The sequence below is a fragment of the Piliocolobus tephrosceles genome, chromosome 6 (assembly GCF_002776525.5).
Source record: "Piliocolobus tephrosceles isolate RC106 chromosome 6, ASM277652v3, whole genome shotgun sequence".
In the NCBI taxonomy this organism is placed as follows: domain Eukaryota; kingdom Metazoa; phylum Chordata; class Mammalia; order Primates; family Cercopithecidae; genus Piliocolobus; species Piliocolobus tephrosceles.
The window spans coordinates 95,405,825-95,415,726 of NC_045439.1; the positions used below are offsets into that span (position 1 = coordinate 95,405,825).

Here is a 9,902-nt window from a genome sequence, read left to right on the forward strand (position 1 = left end):
GGTGCACTTCCTCACACTAACGGACATGTGAGGATGTATGACACTAAACCACACAGCATACAGTTCCTGCCTGCTTCATGTTTACCTTTCAAACTCTGCCCTGGTTTTTGTCCCTGGCAGCTACTGATTCATGGCAAAACCCCAGAGTTTGGAGTCAGAAGACTGAGTTTAAGTTCCGGTATTGCCTTTTTCTTTTTTCTTTCTTTCTTTTTTTTTTCTAACCATGATATCAATCCCTCTCAGTCACTAAATGATTGTGACAACACCTTGTACAGTTGGTGGTGGCATTAAATCAGATGGTGTATAAGAGTATTTTGTCAAAACTGTAAAGGAGGATGTGGCTGTAGGGGCTGATAGTTCTCATGAGTGTTACTGCTCTTCTTTCCCACAGTTAAAAGAATATTGGCAGAGAAAGAGCCCTGGCATTCCAGCAGGAGCTAACAGGAAAAAGAAAATCAATGGCAGTAGCCCTGACACAGCCACTACTGCTGGTTACCGCTCACCTGGGGATGTGAGTCTTGGCTGGTCAGGCTCCTGGGGACAGGGGACCCAAGGGGCAGTAGAGGATAATTATTAAGATTGTGGATGGACTGTTGGGTACTGGTTAAGAATTCTGAGTTTGAATCCTGCCTCTCCATCTGCTAATGACTGATTCGGGATTGATTAAGATATGATTTAGGGCAAGTTGCTTGAGGTCTTTGGGTCTCTCTTTTCACATCTGTATAATAGAGGTGGGATTTTTTTTACTTCCATTTGTGAAGTTTAAATGAGATTTGTTATTGTTGCTTTTATGAGAATCCTTAGTACATGGCCTGCTGTAAACACCCAGGACACCCACGAAATGGTCGTTGCACTTTGATTTTCCTCATTCCCAGTCTCAAGGGGAAGCCAGGCCAATGAGAAGAGCCACTTGCCATCAGGCTGTCCCTTTAGGAGTCACTGAAAGGGCCCCAGCGTGGGATGGTGAGGTGATAAAAACCATAAGAGAAGTTGGCACAAAGGAGTTATGGGACAACTGGTCCAAGATAGGCAGAAAAGAAATGTTTGTCAGTTGATGGGGAAGAAAGGAAGTCAGAGGCTTAGACACTGAGGGGGACAGAACATCTCCATGTGCACTCTCATCTCTTGTAGTCAGCAACAGGTGTCTACGGGGAGGGCCCTGTGTCATCTACTACCCTGAAAGATCTGCAGGTAAGAGGCCCTGGGCCGAGGTGCAGTGACCCTGCAGGCCAGCCCTCCAACCACCTCCCACAGCAGGGGCTGGTTGCCTCTCTGCCAGCTGAGACAGCCCACACACACCCCTCCCCGGCCCTAATGATTGTTCTCTCTACCCCTCCCCACAATCCTCCTCTCTGCATGCACCTCAGAGCCAGTACCAAGAACTAGCAGGAGCCCCGGACTCAAAGCTTCACAATAATCAGTCAACCCAGTGAAAACATCAATTCACTGGGAAGAGTCCAGTGGCGTCCTCTGATTCCACGCTGCCAACCCTGTATTCATTTCCCATTGGGGCCCTGAGTAAAGGGGCTAGGGGCCCCTGGTACCAAGGGTAAATGGGAAGCTGGGGCACGCAAGCCTCACCTGGATGGATCCCAGAGCACAGAACGTGCAGCATGGCTCTTCTGCACTGCCCTCTTTGCTGACTCTCTCTTCTCCAGACACCCCTGCTTGAGTTCTTGCCACACACATCCTGGGGTTGTTGCCTCTCAGGGAAGCACTAGCCTGACTGTTTGTCAGGGGCCCGTATTTCTGCCCTGACTCTGTCCCTAATTTGCTTTTTGAGTCAGGACAAGCCTTCTCTTCTCCTTGGGCTCGTGTTTCTGGAGGAGGTAGAGCGTATCAAAGGTCTCTGTTAGCTCTGAGAGTTCAAGATTTAAAGGCCCCTAGAATGGAAACCTCAGGGCCAAGGGCTCCTTTCTGTCCATTTCTGTCTTATATCTCTGCTGTGAAGACCCATACCTGGCCTGTAGGTTCTCAGTAGATGTTTGTTGAATGAACGCACCTTTCTAAATCACAAGCTGGCAGAACGGGGGGGGCCTTTCTCAAACTGTCTCTAGAGGTTCACCAGCCCCTATCACCAGGGCCCTTTCACCCTGTGCTTTGAGCAGGTTCACACATTGAAGGAGGACAAGCAGCATGAGATACATCGGGTACAGAAGCTTGGGAGGAGCTTGTTCAAACTCAAACACCAGAGGGGTAAGATGGGGCTGGCATGACCTGGGAGCAGGACTGGCATCAGAGGGCTGTGGGGGTGGCTTAGAATACCCCAGGGAGGTGGGTGGATGGAGGGGCTTTGAGGCAGAGGGAGAGAGGTCTGTGCCAGGAGACTGCAAGCCTTGTCATCTGCTTGAGCCTTGGTGTCCCCATCAGCAAAGAGGGAGGAGTGCCCGTTGTCAGCCACCCACAGTGCTCTCCATCTGAAAGTGGCTTGGAAGACTGGCTACCATCTGGGTGCGAGGAATCATTAGCAGTGAGGCCAAGTTTGGGAAGCCTGAGAGGAGGAGCTCTGCAGCAATGGGAGGATTTTTTTTTTTTTTTTTTTGAGAATCCAGAGGCCCTTACTGTCTGCTTCCTTTCTCAGCTGAACCCTGGGCCCCAGAGCCCCCAGCAGGGCCCTTGGAGGTAGAGCAGCTACAAGATGAGACCAAACACCTAAGGAAGGAGCTGGAGAGTCTGGGAAGACAGCTCCAGGCCGAGGTGGAAAACAATCAGATGTTGAATCTCCTGAACAGGAGACAGGAGGAGAGGCTACGTGAGCAGGAGAAGAGGCTATGTGAGCAGGAGGAGAGGATACATGAGCAGGAGGAGAAGCTACGTGAGCAGGAGGAGAGGCTATCTGGGCAGGAGGAGAGGATATGTGAGCAGGAGGAGAGGATACATGAGCAGGATGAGAGGCTATGGGAGCAGGAGTGGCTGCCAGAGCAGGAGAGGCTGCTGGAGGAGGTGAAGAAGCTCTTGGAACGGGAGAGATGGGAGGAGGAGGAGGAGAAGCTGCGAGAGCATGAGAGGCTGGTGAACCAGGTAAAGAAGCTGCTGGAAGAGGAGAGGCTGTGGGAGCAGGATGAGAGGCTGCGGGAGGAGAGGCTGCCAGAGCAGGAAAGGCTGTTGGAGCAGGTGGAGAAGCTATTGGAACAGGAGAGGTGGCAGGAGGAACAGGAGAGGCTGCTGGACCACGGGAGGCTGCTGGACCAGGTGGAGGAACTGTTGGAACAGGAGAGGTTGCGGGAGCAGGATGAGAGACTGCTGGAGCAGGTGGAGAAGCTTTTGGAACGGGAGAGGCGACAGGAGGAGCAGAAGAGGCTGCTGGAGGAGGAACAGCTGCTGGACCAAGTGGAGGAGCTGCTGGAACAGGAGAGGCTGCGGGAGCAGGATCAGAGGCTGTGGGAGCAGGAGACACTGCGGGAACTGGAGAGGCTGCGGGAGCTGGAGAGGATGCTGGAGCTGGGGTGGGAAGCCCTCTACGAGCAGCAGGCGGAGCCACACAGCAGCTTCGAGGAGCTGGTGGGTTGCCCCACCTGGGGAGACTGCCCTCTTCCCTAGCCCTCCAGGCCTTTGTTTCCCCACCTGTAAAATGGGGCATTGTAGCCCTCACATGAAATGGTATTTCTAAAGGCACCTGTGAGCCACAGCCCTGCTCTGATGGCTGTGGGAGAAGAGGGGATGATTTCTCTAACCTGCCTCCACCATTCCCAGTGCTATGGGAGGCAGACACCAAGTTCTGGGGTCTCCAGCTATAGTGGGTGGCCACTGATTGCTCCTCTCTGTCCAGAACAACAAGAACAAGAGCACACTGCAGTTGGAGCCGCAAGTAAAGGAGCTGAAGCTGGGCGAGCTGAAAGACAGGGTAACCTCTGACCCATCCAAGAAGGGCTGGGAAGTGGGCACCAGCCTCTGGGGAGGAGAGGTGCCAGGCCAGAGGGAGCTGCAGCCTGGGGGCAGGTGACCCCAGCACTCTCCAGGGCAGTCCTATGACTGTTTCTTGCTTCCTGCCCTCGGAGTTTTAGAGGTGGGGAGCCCTGGGCTCCCCCCCAGGTCTGGACATCATTATCCCAGCTAGAGGCATGGAGCCCTCAAGTCACAGGGAAAGAGACAGTGGTATAAGAGGTTGGTCGGGTGCGGTGGCTCAAGTCTGTAATCCCAGTACTTTGGGAGGCCGAGATGGGCAGATCCCGAGGTCAGGAGATCGAGACCATCCTAGCTAACACAGTGAAACCCCGTCTCTATTAAAAAATACAAAAAACTAGCCAGGCAAGGTGGCAGGCGTCTGTAGTCCCAGCTACTGGGGAAGCTGACGCAGGAGAATGGCATAAACCCGGGAGGCAGAGTTTGCAGTGAGCTGAGATCCGGCCACTGTACTCCAGCCTGGGCAACAGAGCGAGACTCTGCCTCAAAAAAAAAAAAGAGGCTCCTTATGTCTGGTGTGGTGCCTCATGCCTGTAATCCCAGCACTTTGGGAGGCTGAGGCAGGAGAATCACTTGAGGTCAGGAGTTTGAGATCAGCCTGGCCAACATGGCAAAACCTCATCTCTACTACAATTTCAAAAAAAAAATAATAATTAGCCAGGCCTGGTGGTGCATGCCTGTAATCCCAGCTACTCAGGAGGCTGAGACATGAGAATCATCTGAGGCCAGGAGGTGGAGTTTGCAGTGAGCTGAGATTACACCACTGCACTCCAGCCTGGGACACAGAGTGACACTGTCTCAAAACAAAACGGATAAACCAAAAAGACTCCTTAGATTCAAACTGGATTCCGGGCTCAGTTCCACTGGTTATCATTCAACTACCTTGCATCTCTACATCTATGTTTCTTTAACTTCAAAAGGAAGTTAGCGTTTTCCTTGCAGAGGTGCTCAGGATTAAATGAGATAATATGTGGAAACATTAGGCATGTAGTACACTTAGCAGATGGTGGTTGGCTCCCCCTGCTTTTCCACCAGTCTGTGGCCTACAGTTTAAATGATAGGGAAAAGTGTGTGAGATTTGAGGCTGGGGAAGGATGCACTGGGTTCCAGGCAAGGGAGGCAGTCTCTTAGGCCTGGAGCGAGGGACCAGGGCCTGGGCAGGCCACAGAGCCCCACAGTGCCCTTGCTACCCTATTAATGGGCCAGGAATCTGGAAGCCAGCTAGTAAATGCCCTCATGTCCAGGGTCTTCCTGCAGCTAGAGCTGAAGAGCCAAGAGGCTCAGAGTCTGCAGCAGCAGGGAGACCAGTACCTGTGTCACCTGCAGCAGTATGTGGTCACTTAGCAGCAGGTGGCCACTTATCAGCAGCTGACCTCTGAGAAGGAGGTGCTGAACAGGCAGTTACTGCTGCAGACCCAGCTCCTGGACCAGCTGCAGCAGCAGGAAGCTCAGGGCAAAGTGGTAGCTAAGATGGCCTGCCAAAAGTTGCTGGAGACCCCAGGGAGGGCGTTGCCGAGGACAGGGCCCCGAGAGGGACAACCTGGCAACCTCCGTGCCTTCTCACCCTCTTTCCTGGCCTCTTAGGAGCACCTGGAAGCTACGAGCCAGCAGAAGCAGCAGCTAAAGCCCAGCTGAGCCTCATGGCTCTCCCTGGGGAAGGTACAGGAGACCACTCGGAGGAAGAGGCGAGAGCCCTGGGAGGAAAGGGGGCCTGTTAGCAGCATAGGATTGAGGAGTTGGAAGGGACCTTTAAGACAGCTGGTCATTATGCCGACCGGGTGTCCGCACTAAGTTCGGTATTAATATGGTGACCTCCTGGGAGCAGGAGGCCATCAGGTTGCCTAAGGATGGGAGAACTGGCCCAGGTTACAAAGGGACCAGGTCAGGACTCCCGCACCAATTGGTAGTGGGACTGTTCCTGGGCAATATAGCAAGATCTTGGTTCTTAAAAGTAATAATACAGAACAGCTTATTTCCCTCTGGGAATGGGCTGGCTCAGGGCTACACAGTGAGGGTGGGGGCAGAGGTGGGCCCCCAGTACTTCCCTTGTTGGGTTGTCTGAGGACCCCTCTGGCCTAGAGGAGACGGAGGAGGATATCTGGACAGTGAGGAGGAGGAGGTGCCTCGGCCCATGGTGAACATCCCAGAGGACGGGGAGAGCCTGGAGGCCAGGTGAGCCTGACTTTCCCTGTCCCTACTTTGTCACCTTCCTCAGTGGTCCCTCCCAGATCCCCTTATGTTCTTGGTTTCCCCGCCTTCTGATTTCTGTGGACTTTCACTCCCTCCGGAAGCCAGTGGTCAGACACCATTTCACCTGTGACCAACAGATGCACACTCTGAGCCCCAAGGGAAGGGGCTGCGCTCCACCTCCCTGCCCCGGTTGTTCTGTGTCTGTCCCTACAAGAATACTCACCTCTCGCCTTCAGGTGGCATTTTTCAATGACGCTGGAGCCAGTGCCCAGGAAGAGCAAAGGGTGTGCTGCCAGCCCCTGGCTCACCCAGTGGCTTCATCCCAAAGGACCCCAGGGACTGGGGGTGAGTCTGTGTGTGGGGAGACCCACCAAGCCCTGCAGGGGGCCATGGAGAAGCTGCAGCTGAGTAGGTCCTGGCATGGGCCAAGAACGGTGTGGGCGGGGCAAGGCAGGTGATTCTTGAGATGTGATCCCATTATTTTGGCTCCAGAGTGACTTTATGGAGGACAGGGTGGACCTGAAGGAGCTGGTGGAGTAACTTAGAGCTTCAATTCATCCACCTCTTGGGACAGACACCATGAGTGAGCGGGAGGCCAGGGCACAGCAGGGGGAGCTGCTGGGCTGTCAGAGGGCCCTCAGCCTCTGAGCTGTGTCCTCCCACAGGAAAGTACATCAGCCAGGGGGCACTGCCAAAATGCATCACTGGGAGAGGAGGACATCATCAGGCTGGCCCAGGACCAGGAGACGCAAGTAGGCAAGTAGGGTGTGGAACATCCCTGCGGGGGTGGGGGTAGGGTTGGGGGTGAACTTGGGCACCGGCACCGGCATGGCAGCTAAGCACCCCTCCCTCCAGGTGAACCTGCTGGAGCTGCAGGGACAGGTGTTGTGGCTTGTGGGCGACCAGAACGAGGGACACGACAAATTCCTGACCACTCTCCAGAGTCCTGCTGATGAGCCCGCTCTAGGAGCCCCAATCCCCCATTAGCTTGGGAGTGTTGACAAGCAGGGTGGTGAGTAGAGCCCTCAGGCGGGGTGGGCAGGCAGGAGCAGGGGAGGCTTGCACTGAGCTCAGATCCCCTCCTCCCTCTGTCTGAAGATCTTCATGAGGTGAGCCTCACTGACAGCGTGGAGCCTACACCAGGAGAGGCCAGAGAGGGTTCTCCCCACGACAACCCCACTGCACAGCATATTGTGCAGCTGCTTCCTCTAACGCAGGACTCCCCAGGAGCACCGAGGTTTGGGCAGCAACCCCTGCATGCCATTCTTTTCACGGTGCCGAGATCAGGGAGATAAACATCATCATCATCTAAGAGCTGGTCAAGAAATTTAAAAACAAACAAAAAAAGTTTAGGGGTTAATCTCCTACACAATTCATTTACTTCATTTGAATGTTAGAGCCACTCATGTTTATTTGTGTTTCTAACTTAGTTTAAATTTATTTGTAAAAAGTTACAGAAGAGTGGGTCTTTCCCTCATGTTCGCTATGGCATCCTTTAGCATTTTTCTTTTTATTTGATAACTGTAGGTCATTAGCATGCATATCGAGTTTGCTCTATGTGGTGGGAGTTCAAACACGCAAAGACCCACTATATGCACAAAACTGTTCTTGCTGGTTTGGAATAGGCTGCCATGCTTTTTTAATGTTATTGCAGCATGTATATTCATTACCGAATTCAGATAAAATTTGTCTATGTTCTGCTATTATGCTTGATCGACTCCTAATCACAGTGAGCTCTTCATTAGCTCAATATGTGGTTTGCCCTCAAGTGCGCTGTTTATTAGTTTGTAATGTGCCACTGTGAGTACTGACATTTACAGTTGTTTAAAGATGGGGCACTGGAGAGAGCCTTTCCCCCTTTTTCTGTGTATTGGGGATGGGCGTAATAACATTTTGGGGAGCTTTTTAAATCTCCCAAAAGAGGAAAGTGGCCTGCTCTGGAAGATGTGTGCAGGATAGAATACGTTTCATTTGTTTTGGAGCCAAGAATGAGTATGTTACTATGGTAGTCCCCTTAGGATTCGTATGTGCTCTGGGCTCATGAAGATATTATATCATGAGCTGGGGCAGTTGTACTCCTTTTTGATGACCTGAAAAGGGATTATGACCTAAAAAGGGATTGTACCACTGTTAATTAGCCAAATTATTTGGTCTAACAGTTTTTCTTTATCATTCTGAAACTGGGTTTTTCTAATACATTGATAAATTATTTCAAAGGTATTTTGATAGTTCAAATCACTTCACTTTTACCCTGACACATATAAATGACTAGGAATGACCTTCAGATAACGTTTAGCATCTGTAACCTATCTGACGATAACGTGTTCATCAGGTACCTATGGATTAAATCCCATACCGGCATATTTAAGCTGAATGTCAGTCTGAAAAATAAATGTGCTATATTACCTGAAATACCACTCTTTGTGTAGATATTTTGTCATAAGTTTAAGAAAAAGCTAAAAAGATGGAAATCCTATGACAATAACTTAACTCTTTCTTCTAAGTTCATGCAGTCGTTTGCAATACCTCATTCAGCCAAGTATTTGTTCTCTTCCTCATTCAGTATAAGGCAGCTTTCAATTTGCTTAGAAGGTAACATTAGAAGGTTAGAGTTCAGCAGAAACAGAATTTTAAAATGTGAGTTCAACTGAATAAATTTCTATTTCTGTAGAAAGTAAAGAATCAAAATGCCTATTGAAAGATTGCAATATATGATAATTATTTTTAAAGTGTTTGATTAAACCTGATAGGTTTTCCCAAAATGAAAACACTCAGTTCTAAATCCAAAGCTGCTTTGTACAAAACATGAAAATGTAAATAACCCCATCCATAATAGCTTCTCTAAAACTTTATCTTACAGTCACTTTCAAATAACTATTCAAAAATGTAACTGCTGTATTAATGTCTTGAAATAAGTTAAAACATTTTAAGATATGAGCACCGTAGTTTAAAACAAAGAATCTAGGGGAAGGAAAAGTAGACAAAGAAATGCCAATTCCAGTCCAAAGCTTTATTTGCCAAGTTTTCTTAGAATCACTTTTACCAACTTATGATTTCTGGTAAACAGAATGTATAATAGAAATACTGACTTTTGTCTAAAGTGGCATTCCTGACTGCTTCTGTGATGCTACTGTAATGTAATAAATTCTGAAATTCTTGCAAGGTGCTGTTTTGCCTTAAAATTTTGTGTGTCTTGAAAACTATAGTATTAAATGTATTGAGACTGTGCAAATGCCGGGAACGCGTGGCATGAGATAATCAGTTTTTATTCTCACAAAATTGTAACTATGTAAGTGTGTTTATTAAAAGAACATAAACTAAAAACGTTACAGGAATTAAAAGTTGTGGGATGAAAAAGTTATGGGATAAAAAATACGGTGGAAAAGTTGTGGCAAAAAAGTTGTGAAAAAAAAGTTAAAAAAAGTTTTATGGAAAGTTTTTTTTAAAGTTATGAAAAAGAAGTTACTGGATTTAAAAAACCATCACGGAATAAAAATAAATAAAAGCAGGCCCCTGTCAACATAAGCCTGGGGAAGTGAATCTGTAGTCTTCGCCCCCACCATATCCCTACAACCCCTTCCCAGTCACCGCTTTACCATTAGGGTAGCAACACAAGACCCCTGTCTAATGGAGTGGAGAAAAACAGACCCTTTACCACCTTGAACAAGGCAGAGTCCTTACATTTCTGGATGATGATGTTTGTTATTTAAGAGCCAGAGGTTGATGGAGTTGATTTGTTTGGAGGAGGTGTGATGGCCTCCTTACTTTTCCCTCAGGGGGGCTCCCATCTTCTTACTCAGAGAGGCAGC

At 49.5% G+C, this 9,902-nt stretch overlaps 1 protein-coding gene across 1 annotated transcript in view; it reads left to right on the forward strand.

Annotated features, from left to right (window-relative positions):
* The window catches only part of LOC111522880 (golgin subfamily A member 6-like protein 4), a 29,670-nt gene extending 20,220 nt beyond the window's left edge, over positions 1 to 9,450 (forward strand). The window contains 11 exon segments of the mRNA XM_026448332.1: positions 392 to 511; positions 1,132 to 1,191; positions 2,109 to 2,196; positions 2,582 to 3,501; positions 3,770 to 3,844; positions 5,488 to 5,524; positions 5,527 to 5,562; positions 5,985 to 6,075; positions 6,330 to 6,438; positions 6,759 to 6,849; positions 7,192 to 9,450. Of these exon segments, the coding sequence (XP_026304117.1) occupies positions 392 to 511; positions 1,132 to 1,191; positions 2,109 to 2,196; positions 2,582 to 3,501; positions 3,770 to 3,844; positions 5,488 to 5,524; positions 5,527 to 5,562; positions 5,985 to 6,075; positions 6,330 to 6,438; positions 6,759 to 6,849; positions 7,192 to 7,388 (1,824 nt within the window). The 3' untranslated portion in view covers positions 7,389 to 9,450.
* Positions 9,451 to 9,902: the final 452 nt, after the last annotated feature.